Source organism: Danio rerio, chromosome 8 (assembly GCF_052040795.2).
Source record: "Danio rerio strain M-AB ecotype USA chromosome 8, GRCz13ab, whole genome shotgun sequence".
NCBI classification, from domain to species: domain Eukaryota; kingdom Metazoa; phylum Chordata; class Actinopteri; order Cypriniformes; family Danionidae; genus Danio; species Danio rerio.
The window spans coordinates 26308942-26323444 of NC_141028.1; the positions used below are offsets into that span (position 1 = coordinate 26308942).

The 14503-nt window shown below is 35.6% G+C and overlaps 1 protein-coding gene across 4 annotated transcripts in view; it reads left to right on the forward strand.

The window, feature by feature from the left end:
- The window catches only part of znf335 (zinc finger protein 335), a 28376-nt gene that overhangs the window by 1036 nt on the left and 12837 nt on the right, over positions 1-14503 (forward strand). For 2 of the 4 annotated variants that reach the window (XM_087264650.1, XM_087264651.1), the window contains exons 2-12: positions 732-930; positions 2262-2532; positions 2637-2714; positions 5261-6169; positions 9153-9329; positions 9405-9566; positions 10015-10276; positions 11832-12009; positions 12495-12607; positions 14164-14182; positions 14289-14426. In XM_087264650.1, coding sequence (XP_087120776.1) covers positions 739-930; positions 2262-2532; positions 2637-2714; positions 5261-6169; positions 9153-9329; positions 9405-9566; positions 10015-10276; positions 11832-12009; positions 12495-12607; positions 14164-14182; positions 14289-14426 — 2499 coding nt within the window. In that variant the 5' untranslated portion in view covers positions 732-738. The remainder of the gene's footprint in view (positions 1-731; positions 931-2261; positions 2533-2636; positions 2715-5260; positions 6170-9152; positions 9330-9404; positions 9567-10014; positions 10277-11831; positions 12010-12494; positions 12608-14163; positions 14183-14288; positions 14427-14503) is intronic. The other 2 variants (XM_087264652.1, XM_087264653.1) reach the window with 1 other exon arrangement.

Consider the following 14503-nt stretch of genomic DNA (forward strand, 5'->3'; position numbering starts at 1 on the left):
TATATATATATATATATATATATATATACACACACGCTATTATATTTGATTTACCAAAGTCACACAAGTGTCACATCCATAACACTGGAATTGCATATATATATAAATTGAAATCTTTTGTGAACGTTCTAAAGTTTATATATATATATATATATATATATATATATATATATATATATATATATATATATATATGTGTGTGTGTGTGTATATATATGTATATATTTATATATATATGTATATGTGTGTGTGTATATATATATATATACATATATATATATATATATATATATATATATATATATATATATATATATATATAATTCATGTTGCTTGTTAACGATCAAATGAATGCACCATGGCATACAAATGCTACTTTCTGACTGTTTTTAACAATATTTTAATATCTAACATTTATAAATGAAAATAATTAATTATATATTGGATTAGATAAATGACAATACTAAGCATCCACAAAATCATTTTGACACATAAGAGACCATTTGCAATGTACAATTTATTTGGTATATGTTTGAGTAAAATATTATTGATAGTTTTATTCTATAAAGGTTTAAAATCCCTGCCTCCACAACACTTTATATAAAATGATTATATTTAATTATTACACTTTATTTTGCACACTTGTCCATATATCACTCATGCCCTTGTATGTATTTTTCACACAATGTCCAATTGAGTGCTGTCTTACTGAGTGACAAACTTTCCCACAGAGCAAACATGGATTCGGAGGACATGGAAGTGGAAAGCAGCAGTGATGTGGGGCATTCTGGGATGGAGGAGCCGTCTGAAAGCGGTATGGGCATGGAGTCTTCAGAAGCCATGTCTGCTGATAGCAGTGATGCAGCGGCTCCTCCTGCGCCTGCCCCAGAATCAGACTGTCATGTAGGACAGAGCTCTGAGGGACTTGTGGTAAGACAAACAATTTGCACGTTTCTGTGTCAATTTACATTAAGCAAAGACACTGCAGGTAAATAGGATAAAAATAAACAACTGAAAGTTCTCACTATATTTCCATAGTTGATATACACTCACTGACCATTTTATTAGGTACACCTGTCCAGCTGCTCTTTAATGCAAATTACTAGTCGGCCAATCACATGGCAGCTAAAGACCAGAGCGATGTGCCACTCCTGTCAGCTAAGAACAGGAAACTGAGGCTACAATTTGCACAGGCCCACCAAAATTGTACAATAAAAAGTTGGAAAAACGTTCCCTGCTCTGATGAGTGTCAATTTCTCCTGCGACATTTGAATGGTAGGGTCAGAATTTGAAACCGTGAATCCATCCTACCTTACATCAATGTACAATCAGCTGGTGGTGGTGGTGTAATGGTGTGGGGAATATTTTCTTGGCACACTTTGGGCCCATTATTACCTATTGAGAATCTTGTCAATGCCACAGCCCACCTGAGTATTGTTACTGACCATGTCCATACCTTTAAAACCATAGTGTACCCTTTTTCTGATGACTACTTCCGACAGGATAATGCGCCAAGTCATAAAGAGCGAAAAATCTCATACTGGTTTCTCGGACAAGACAATGAGTTCACTGTACTTAAATGGCATCCACAGTCACCAGACTCGATTCAATAGAGCCCCTTTGGGATGTGGTGGAACAGGAGATCGATATCATGAATGTGCAGTCAAAAAATCTGCAGCAACTGTGTGATGCTATCATGTCAATATGGACCAAAATCTCTGAGCAATATTTCCAGTACCTTGTTGAATCTACACCATGAAAGACAAAGTCAGTTCTGAAGACAAAAGGGGTCCAACCCAGTACTAGTAAGGTGTACCTAATAATATGGCCTGTTAGGGTTTATATATATATATATATATATATATATATATATATATATATATATATATATATATATATATGACTTTTATCACTTTCTAAATGAGAAAATACTGCAAACTCTTTGTGGAATAAAAATGTTATATTGTATAATTATGTATATACATATCTGTAAAAACCTTAAGAATACTTATATGAATAGAGTTAAGTGGATGGACATGCTGGTAAAATGGAGATTTATGCAGGAGAAAAAAAACTTATTTGAAAACTGCATTTAAAAACCTCTTTTGCAATAGAAATCTATAAACGCATATTGATTTTTTCAAAAGTTCATTATAAATGTTTTCTTTTCATGACTGAAAAACACTTTATGAAAAAAATGATGTCAGTTGTAAACACTGTTTTTAGTCTCTCGCCTTAATGAAAGTTTGCATGTGCTCTAGGTTTTTATCCCAGAGACGAGCTCCAGTACTGATGTGCGTAGAGTTCATCTTCCAGACTCCTCTTCTGTGGCGCAGTCCACCAGTGTGTCCAGCGTCTCCACAGTGACACAGTCAGTCCTGGTGTCGGAGTCTGTCCAGGTGCTGGTTCACTCCAGTGCTGTTTCTGAAGGAGGAATGATGGTTTCTGACTCCACTGCTTCCACCTCCTCAGATCTCGGCTCAGCTATTGACAAGATCATCGAGTCCACGATTGGACCCGACATTATGAATGGTAGAAAAAAACCTTTTAATACCCAAAGTAGCTAATATGTAATCTTTGATTTTTATATTGTACTTTTTTTTATCTTAATCACGTGTCCTATGTCCTTTTTACAGGATGTATTGCAGTTACAAGTGCAGAGGATGGCAGTGCAGAAACCACACAGTATCTGATACTCCAAGGTCCTGATGATGGTGAGAAGGATCCCAAAATTATGAAAGTATAGAATATAAAATATAAGCTTTTCAATCGATGCTTAACTCTGGTTGTTATGAAAATGCTTTTTTTGGTGAAAAACATTTGTAGTGTGAAACCATGATATTTGAATATTTTCCATGTAGATCACATACCTCACATTCACATGCTCTTACCAGTTATTGAAACACTGTGCATTATTTATATTTATTTCAAATATCAAATTCCATGTATTTTTATTCATCACAGATTAGGTGCAGGGACACCTTAGGAAGTGGTTGACTTACAACTGTGTTTGGTTTAATCCACCTGTAATTAGATCAATGAAAATGCTTCTTAAAAGGATAGTTTACCCAACAATGCTAATTTATTCACCATTCATCTACTTTTGTCGATCATTCATCTATCAGTTTTTTTCTGTCTTGAACGCATAAGTTGTTACGAATTATGTTGTAAAACAAGTTTGGAACAAGTGGAGAGGGATTAAATAATGACAGATTTTCTTTTTTTTTAGTTATCTATCCCTTTAACAATCAGTGTAAGCAGCGCCCAAAATATGAATTAAAGTTAAAAACAAATATCATCTTAAAGCAGACCTATTATGCAGTTTTTTTACAGGATATAAAATAAGACTCTGAGGTTTCTTGAGTGTGAATGGGAATTTACAGCTCAAAATACCACACAATTAATGTTTTATAACTCTTTAAAACGTGTCTTTTAGGCTCAGATGCTAATTGTGCCATTTTGGTGACTGTCACTTTAAATTCAAATGAGATTTTGCTCCCAGCACTTTTTTCAAAAGAGGGTGGAACTAGAAATGCCTGTGTGTTAGCATAGTGGCAAATTCAAAAACAAAACTAATGTCCTATGCTAATGAGGCAGAGATTGTCACTAATGGGCTGGACTTTCCCCTTCTGATGACATGTTCAATTGGAGAATGTCAATCAAAGTGATTCTGCAGAATGTTTTTATGATGTGTGATTGAAAAAACTTAAATAAATCCTTTGTCACAATTATAAGGCCCCTATTACACTAATACATTTTAGATTAAAAACGCATGAGTTTTGCCATAGTTAGGTCGTCTGTCCAAACTACGCCACAGTTTTCGAGAGCCGGAAACAGAGCGTTTTGGAAACGCTAAAGAGGTCGTTTAAAACGCTGCTGCTCCGTGTCAGTGTGGATGGGGGGAAAACGGAGATATCTGAAAACGGAGGCGTGGCTGTAGTCATTCACCTATCCGATTGGGGCTTTTCCCTTCATATTAAGTAGCCTACACACACAGTTCAGTCTTGCATCTACTCCTTTTAAGTTCAGACTTCGTAGGCTTTATATGTTAAACAAACTCCCGAGGACAAATCGGGTAAATCTTCGAAGGGAACAGTGTACATTATAACCTCATTCACATCACCCTGGCTACGTGTGTTTCACTTTCTTAACAATAAAATTAAAACATGATAGAAGGATATGCCTATTTTAATTATGATTTAAGCAACTTAACAGTCACCAAAAATGTTCACTGTATGCTTATTTATAACAAAACAGAGCCTTTAACACAACTGCTTCCTTTCATTATCATTGAAAATACGAAACACACCCTGTCTTTTGCTGAATATCAGTTTTAATAATCAATAATGGCCATTATAAAACTATAATGACAATAAGTTCATACAATATAGGAAGTAAATGGAAGCAATCAGTCAAATTTGCAGAATCAGCGTACATGTACGTGGTTACATTAATTAATATATTAACCTATCTTTGTGCTCAGCCAAAACACGTTACCTGACAATAAGTAATAGATTCAAAAGACCAAAGTCACGGAATATGTTGTTAGATAGAGACTAAATGAATTAAATATTACGTTTAACAAATATAATGAGATTAGATCCAGTGGTAGATCCTGGATGAACAGTCTAACGAGAACAGCTCTCACCGCTGCAGTGCATGCCAGAGTGTGTGTGGTCAAGTTATGTGTCTTTTCAGAGGTGTAGTGTCGACAGAGGGTTGTTCAGAAACGCTGGGTGAAAGGCTGACTGGACGCGGATCATTTTCATTCTAAAACGTTGTTTTAAAACTAAAATCTATTAGTAACTTAGTAGTAACTAAGCTGGTTATATTCACAAACTGTTGTCACACAACTGTGTTTAAACCACCAATAAAAAATTATTTTCTTCTATTAATTAAATCTCGCCAGGTTTTGTATTTTTGAAGTTTTGTAATATTTTGCACACAATAATATAACAAAAAAGGGTTTGCAACACCATAATGCATGAAAACATCATAGGAGCTTTTTCATTTTTGGACAAGTTATCCATTCATGACAATGTCAGTAGTTTTGATAAGTAAAATTACCTTTCCATCTAGTTCATTTCACAATATGTGTGACAAATATCGAATTTCAAAGTTTTAAAGTTTAAAGTTGCTATAATGTGTGCCACCATCATAATCTGCCACCATCATAGCAAAAAGAATAGAAAAGACTTTTCATGTCAACTGAAGCATATATAGCTTTTAGATATTTTATTATCCCTTTCCTTGTGTGCAGGAGCTCCTATGGTGGCTCAGATGTCTTCCTCTGCACTGTCCAGCCGTATTGCTATCGAAGCTCTTGCCGATGGACCCACCTCCACTTGCCTGGATCAGCCAGACCTGTCAGAAAACCCTCAAGGCAACATGGAGCCTGACCAGCCTGGACACTCAGGATACCGTGAGCACGACGACGGCAGTAGCAGCAGCAGCCGCCCAGACCAACCCCAGCACTCCCAATACATAGACCCGGACCAGACCAGAGAGGCTCGCTACATCCAATGCTCTGCAGACGAACCAGACCAAACCCCTCGCCATTCAGGGGTCACAGACTACAACCTGGCTGACTCAGAAGAGCCTTTACAGCGCTATGCAGCTGAATGCAGTGGTACAAACGATATCCCTCAGAGAAGCTCGTATCGCTCGTCCCGCTACGTTGTGGAGTGCAGTGATGGGTACTTGGAGTACGAAGCGGACGGAGAGGATCGGCCTCAGCATTCACGTTACATCGACAGCAGTATGGATGACAGGGAGCACGTTTCGGCTTCTGAACAGGAAGGAGGTGCGCTAGAAGAGCCCCAGCACTCCTACATGCCGCAGGAATCATTATATGCGGATGAAGGAGCCGTTCAGCACTCCCTGGCGGACACTGTGGGGTCGCAGCTCAATGATCAGATGGACTGCAGTGATAACTTGCCTGGCCCGTACATAAGTAGCAGTGGGACCTACTCTACCAACACAGAGCCTGAGGTGGTGGAGTCTGGGGTGGTGGACGAGCCTGGGCAAAGAACTCCTAACATGGCCGAACTGGAGGAAATGATGGAGGTGGTGATCGTACAACAGTTTAAGTGCAAAATGTGCCCCTATAAGAGCGTCTCCAAGGATACGCTCATCAACCACATGAGAGACAAACACTTTAAACCAGCAGGTAAAGTAGGAGGAGGTCATGTAATTCATTCATTCATTTTCCTTTGGGTTAGTCTCTATTACATAGGTCACCACAGCGAAATGAACCAACAACTATTCTAGCATATGTTTTATGCAGTGGATGCTGTAGGGATAATTAACAGTTATGTAGAGTCAGAATCAGATTCAAATAAAAAAAGAGTACAGATAAAGTTTGCTGAAGCCAGCTTCAAAACTCGCAATGAGTTCCTAGGCCGCTCTGCTTACAATCACAAACCAACAATTATACTCTTACATAACATAACTGCATCATACATATAGGTGTTTTAATTGGTTAAAGCACAGAAAGGCTTAGAAAATTTCCATGTGGGTCTGTGCGTACAACTCTGAACAATATCTCAATATCTCAAGCATACAAATGTCAGACATCCACTAGGTTGGACCTGTGAAAGGATCTACAATCAAATAGAACACACACACTCAAAGTACAATCCGTTTTTTTACCCAGGGTTGAGTGTACTTTCAGCCATCTTTATCAAAACTGGTCAAAAACCGGTGTAATCTACATTTAGGCTGCTATATTCTCACCAGTGGTGGAAAAAGTGCTGAAAAATCATTCTTAAGTAAAAGTGCCATTACTTGCCTAAAAATGTAGAGTAAAAGTATCTGTTGTAAATATTACTCAAAGCATGAGTAAAAAAGTTGACCTTTCTAAAGTACTCGAGAGTAGTGAGTATTACGCTGTAAAAAGCTGATGCATTTACATGTAAATTTGTCGATGTATTTTAACGTAACATTCTGTAGTGCATTTTAGTTATTGCCCAGCAGGCACACAACGTCATAAGACGTTAATATAAGGTTAGATTTAGGTTGTGATGCCAGGTGACCAAAATTCATTGTCAAGTCAGCATCTAAAGACAATGTTATTTTCATGTCCAACATCAGCGTCAAATGACGTTGATAATTGGTAGATTTTAGCTTGTGTTAGAAAGTGACCAAAATCCAACGTTGAGCCAACATCTTAAACCAACGTCACATTGATGTAAAATATAGACATCATAGTGGTAGCGTCCACACAACCTCAAGCTATAACATCATTAGACATTGATTTTAGGTTGGACATTGACATCAACCCGATTTTCATTTCCGAGCAGAATGCAACGTCTCTATGATGTTGGGGTACATCATCAATCTGACTTCATGTTGAGGTCTTGTGCCTGCTGGGTGTTTAAGGCCATTTCGGTCATCATACAGTAAACACTCATACTTTTTTCATCAGTGACATGCTTCCAAACAGTCTCCTGCAATTATAAATCGCCCAAGTCTTGAGGTAGATCATAATGATGTGATTTACTTTCTATGTGCGATTTGGTTAGACATAAATCACAAGACTGATTTTTCTTATCCCCATAGACAAGACAAAATAAAGTAGTGACTGCAGGTTGAAGGAAAGTAGTGGAGTAAAAGTACTGATACAGCACTAAAAATGTACTCAAGGGAAAGTAGAAGTTCACATTTTAAAAACTACTTAGTAAATTACAATTTCTGAGAAAAACTCCTCAATTATATCAGTTTGAGTATTTGTAGTTTGTTACTTTACACCACTGCTTCTCACTACACAAAGTCTATCTTGAATTAAAAGTAAAATCACTTTAAACAGAATTAACACATAATAATAATATCAAAAGCACTTTAGACAGAATGAACACATAATAATAATAATAATAATAATAATATCAAAATCACTTTAGACAGAATTAACACACAGCAACACAAATAGGAAAACAGTTGTTTCTATCATCAAGCCCTTCAGTTCCACTCGATGTCTCTATGACTTCTGACCTTTTTTGGTGGCTCCTGAAAATAGAATTATAAAGATTAAAAAATCATAAATGACCTGAACATTCTTATGTTAAGCAATGTGTTTACTTTATTCAGTAGTCAAAATAATTTCACAGGTAAAAACTGATTCAAATAATCAAATTATTAAAGCCACGAGAAAAAGGTTGATGAGAAAATGATAAACGTTGATCCTTGTTTGAGATGTATTGGAAGACAGAAATCCGAATCCATCAATGCCTTTCCAACCGCAACCCAGTATTGGTAAACACCCATATACACTCATTTTTACACACACACACACACACACACACACTCATACACTACGAACAATTTAGTTTTTTTAATTCACCAAAAGTCATGTCTTTGGGAGGAAAACCACGTCAACAGGGGGAGGACATACAAACTCCACACAGAAATGCCAACTGGCCCAGCCGGGACTCAAACCAGTGACCTTCTTGCTGTGAGGCGACAATGCTGACCACTTAGCCACTGTGCCATCTGGAGGTCATATTGTCTTTAATGTCACAATGTTGGGGTGTAATGCTGCACAAGAATGATGCTTTGGTTGGGTGTGGCTACTTTGGCTCTCAGTTTTGTGTCACAATTTGATTCGATTCTGATTCACAAGTTCTAATTTGTATTCTTGATTGAATTCTTCAGTGTGTTAAATGAAAATATATAAAGCTAGAAGTTCCACATGCTGTTGTTGAAAGAACACTGTATTTGTTCAGTAGTACAGTGATGTTCAGTGGTATTGCTGCATATCAAACCGAAATACACATTCATAAAATGTTAGATGAATATGTTTTTTAATAATTGATGTAATTGATGTTTTTTTTTTTATTAAAATCAGCTCCATTATTGGCCCTGTTTTAAAGCACACAGTTCTTCTCGAGTCTATACTTAGGGCTTGGGAAAATGTCCTTGGGCACTTTGTAGCCTCAAAGGCTCTTTAGATCCAAATTCATCTGTTGTAGTGACCTCCATTCAGTTCCCAATAGATTAAAACAAATTCCGCCTTATGTTTATTTTTCCAGAAGCCATCTCACTTACAAATACACCAAATCAGCTCTAAATAGTAAAAAAAACTTAATAAAAGGCACAACTGTTTTATGCTAACTTTTAAGATTCCATCAGCACTGATGCCTACAGGTATTTTTTAGGTTCTCGTTCTGGAGGTGCTGTCTCACATGCTGACGGTCCAGGCCAAAGGAAACGTGGACGGGGACGTCCTCGAAAATCTGAAAGCAAAGCTGGAGCAGTGGTTGTGGTCAAGAAGGAGGAGCAGCCTGAAGAGGAAGAAGATGACATTGTTGATGCAGGCGCTCTTGATGATCAAGGTCAGTGGAGTGCAGATTGCATTCTATATATTTCATCATTTCCTATATTTGAATGCATTTTAATTGTACACACAGGTGACAGTGATTATAAACCAGCTGATGAGGAGGCCAGATCCAGACTGGCTGTCAGTCACTTCACTCCTCCTCCTTCCTGCTCTTCATCATCTCCTGCATCTACCTCACGGAAACGTCCTCGCAGGATGGTGGGGCCTCCTCGCAAATTTCTTCCAGATTCAGGTTAGGGTTAATCTACCTTTTGGGTCACAGAGGTATAATAAGTGAAGTTTTACAAACTAATTTTGAGAAGAGCGTGATATGATTGACCACAGCTAGTCCTTATCAGTAATCAATAGCTAGCCAATAGGATTATTCAAAATTTAACATAAATATCCAGCTTAATTTTACTTCCTATCTTCAATTAGTTGGTGGTCTATTCCTATTAGAACCGTCTTTATTAATCAAGGAATATTCCAAATGAATCGGATGGGGAGCTCTCGAAATCTACCTGATCTCGCATCCCTTTAAATGCTCATTATCCAGGCGGGAGCCTTAGGCTCATCTATATCTGAGCTCTGGGTTCTCTCCTGGGACAGCATGCCAAACCTGCTAACATGGTCAAGCATTATTTAAGTGTGAACTCTTGAAAATGTTTAAATAGCAACTTTCATATGAATTTTATGAACAGAATCACCAGCAGCACCATCTGAAACCAACAATACAGAGGATCCTCAAGCTCCTGAAGAAGCAAGTTCCTCCGGATTGGACAACGGATCTTCTTCGTTTTCCAATGGGACAGAAGTGGAACCAGGCGTCAGCCAGTCAGATTCTGAGAACAGAGATCCTTCATCAAACACCAGTCCCGATGATCTTGAGTTCCTGCCCAAAAAACGAGGACGACCTTCCAAACGCTTCCTTCAAAAGAAGTACAAAAAATACATGAATCGCAAGTAAGTATTGTTTTACTATTTGTTATGACTTCTTGATGTTAATCTAGAGCCTGAAGTATGTAACATTTATATTGTACCATAGACCAGGCGTGTCCAAACTACGGCCCGCGGGCCATCTGCGGCCCGCAATCAGTTTTGTGGTGGCCCGCGAGGCTTTTTATAAATAATAATAGAATCTGGCCCGCTATACAAAAATGAACGTAATTCAATAAATAACCACCAGGTGTCGCTATTACATGCATTCAATTAAGCAGTAGTTCTTGTTATGATCTATCTATCTATCTATCTATCTGTCTGTCTGTCTGTCTGTCTGTCTGTCTGTCTGTCTGTCTGTCTGTCTGTCTGTTGTCTGTCTGTCTGTCTGTCTGTCTGTCTACACACAGTTGAAGTCTGAATTATTAGCCCCTCTTTGATTTGTTTCTTCTTTTTTAAATATTTCCCAAATGATGTTTAACAGAGCAAGGACATTTTTACAGTATGTCTGATAATATTTTTTCTTTTGGAGAAAGACTTTTGTTTTATTTCGACTAGAATAAAAAGCGGTTTAAATTTTTTTATGAACCATTTTAAGGTCAAAATTATTAGCCCCTTAAGTCTTCACAACAAACCATTGTTATAAAATAACTTGCCTAATTACCTTAACTTGACTAGTTAACTTTATTAACCTAGTTAAGCCTTTAAATGTCACTTTAAGCTGTTTAAAAGTGTCTTAAAAATATCTAGTCAAATATTATTTACTGTCATCATGGCAAAGATAAAATAAATCAGTTATTAGAAATGAGTTACTAAAACTAATATGTTTAGAAATGTGTGGAAAAAAATCTTCTCTCCGTTAAACAGAAATTGGGGACAAAATAAATGGGGGCTAATAATTTAGGGGGGCTAACAATTCTGACTTCAATTGTATATATATATATATATATATATATATATATATATATATATATATATATATATATATATATATATATATATATATATATATATATATATATATATATGCGTGTCTGTGTGATGTATGTAAAATTTGGCCCGCGACAACGTTTGTTTTTTTGCATCTGGCCCTCGGCCCAAAAAGTTTGGACACCCCTGCCATAGACCATTCTGTGTAATACTGGAGGAAATGAAAACCATGCATCATCCAAAATACTGCCAAAAAATAATAATTTATTATACAAAATCAAAATTAAACAGAAAATAGTAAAAATAAAGAAGAGCAATATGATAACAGGCTGCACGGTGGTGCAGTGGGTAGCACGTTCAACTCACAGCAAAAAGGTCGCTGGTACATCTTATATGAACTAAATACCCATTCATATTAAGGCTGATTAATAAAGCAATAAAGAAAGTACATAAAATTGATATCTGGAATTGGTATTTTATTTAAAAAAAGCAATCAGAATCCATCATGCTTTAAAGAGCTTAAGTATCTAATAATAAACAGCAATATTGTGCATTTTTTGGATGCTAATACTTTTTTATTCTTTGGGTGAATAGAGTTTTATTATACTAACTGCAGAATCTACACTATCGATATCTCTCTTTTTTATTGAAGTAAGTACTACAGATCCCTCAAGCCTCTGCTTAGACCTCATAACTGCTGGATCTGTGGCTCTCGCTTTCTGTCACAAGAGGATCTCAAGTTCCATGTGGATTCTCATGAGGGAAATGACCCTGAACGATACAAATGCCTTCAGTGCAGTTACCGCTGCAAACGGTGGTCTTCACTGAAGGTAAGAAAAAGAGTACTTCTTTAAACAAAGTTTAAAAAAAATTTATAACCTGTTTTAACATATTTTAATCAATTTTTAATTCTCTTAATCATTTTTGATTTGTTGTTTCTTTTTTTCCTGTTTACGTAAAGCACTTTGAATTAAATTATGAATGAAGTGTGCTATATAAATAAACCTGCCTGACCTTAACTGTTTATTCGCTCTGTCATTTTAATGGTAATTTTAATGTAAATATTTTCATAATTTCCACAAATAGGGCCATTTATAAAATGATGCTGAATTATTTATTATTAATGATTTTTCTGTACACATCATTCTTTATTTAAATGTAAATGCCCCTGTAAGAACAATGATATTTTATTCACTTCTTTTAGTATTGTAAATATTTATATTTTATATGACTGTAAATAAATGTATTATTTTTAGTCATTGTTTTGCATTACTTGTTGTTTCTTCTAATTATTTAATTGATGTGTGTCTAATAGGAGCACATGTTCAACCATGAAGGTACAAAACCTTATAAATGTGAAATGTGTGATTACACAAGTGTTTACAAGAAAGACGTGACCCGGCACTCAGCCGTCCACAACAAAAGCAAGTAAGAACTGAAAACGTCCACTTTTTGTTGATCATTTGTCAATCATTTTATTTTTCTAATCCTTAGGATAAACTATGTGCTTGTGTACTTTTTATGGTGCATTTTTGCAACTACTTGCATTTCAGTTTGCATTAATAAAACGTTCTTCTTCTGTATGTACAGTTGAGTTCAGAATTATTTGCCCCCCCTTTGAATTTTTTTTTTCCTATTTTTAAATATTTCCCAAATGATGTTTAACAGATTCAGGAAATTTTTACAGTATGTCTTATGGAACAAAATCATTGCCAAAAGTATTGAATTAAAAAGCTGGTTGAATAGCACAAACTGAAAAAAATAATACACCAAATTAACAAGTTCTTGCATTTTAATGACTTGAATTCCAGGATTTTTATGTTTAGGTCCTGAAATTTAACATATCTGTTTATTTCAGCTGTTAATGCTATTTCAGTTTAAATATTTGCTTCCATAAATTCAGTGGTTCAAATTCGACTGTTAGGGCAAATATAGATGAATAAAACATCATTTACTCTCTTTACTCATACTCATTTTATTACTTATAATGTCCAAGGCATTGATATTAATATTAAATGCTACTTTTGTGCCTTTATTAGCATTTTGCTCGTCTATTTACTAGGTTAAAAATCTTAAATTATTCCATCTCCACCTGCTGATGAAAGAGCAGCTGGTGATCTTCAATCTGCAATCTATTGCTTTTCCTGCAGTTCTCGGATGTAATGTCGAATTTGAACCACTGAATTTATGAAAGCGAATAATAGAATTGAAATAAAATGAACTGAAAATTGCCTTTTGAATGTTGTAAATCGTATTTTTAAAGGGTATTGAATATTTTGTAAGTGAAATCTGAAAATTGAATATGAATTATTGCATTTACAAGTATGAAAACGTGTTTAAATTATTTTTTCTTAAAATATTCACAGCTGAAATAAACTGATATGTTATATTTCAGGACCTAAAATACGAACCCTGGAATTCAAGTCATTAAAACGCAAGAACTTGTTAATTCAGTGTATTATTTTTTTCAGTTTGTGCCATTCAACAAGCTTTTTAATTAAATACTTTTGCCATTAATTTTATCCCATAATGTCTGATAATATTTTTTCTTCTGGAGAAAGTCTTATTTGTTTTATTTTGGCTAGAATAAAAGCAGTTTTTAATTTTTTAAACACCATTATAAGGTCATAATTATTAACCCCTTTAAGCTAGATTTTTTTTCAATAGTCTACAGAACAAACCATCATTATGCAATAACTTGCCTAATTACCCTAACCTGCCTAGTTTATCTAAGTAACCTAGTTAAGCCTTTAAATGTCCCTTTAAGCTGTATAAAAGTGTCTTGAAAAATATCTAGTCAAATATTATGTTCTGTCATCATGACAACGATGAAATTAATCAGTTATTAGAAATGAGTTTTTAAAAGTATTATGTTTAGAAATGTGCTGAAAAAGAATTTCTCTCCGTTAAACAGAAGCATGTTATTACAAAACATAGATGTAAAATTCACACCTGATTACAGTGTTCTTGTTTCTTCTTTTTAGGAGCCGAAAGATAGATGTGGTAAGATCCAGGATGCAGAAATAATAGTTTTTAAAAAATGTTTATTGACATGATATATTACTAATTCTGACCAGTCTGATGAGGGCAGTTTTTCATGCGACAACAGTCTTGTGTCAACCCTTCACAGGTTTCCAAAGTGTCTGAGTTTCCATGTCCCATCTGCAGTCGAGTATACCCCATGCAGAAACGCCTGACACAACACATGAAGACACACAGCACAGAGAAACCACACATGTGTGACAAGGTAAAGCTCAGTTTATAAGGCACATTTAATGCCTGTTATGTTATGGTTAGTTTAATGATGATTCAGTTTAGTTCAAT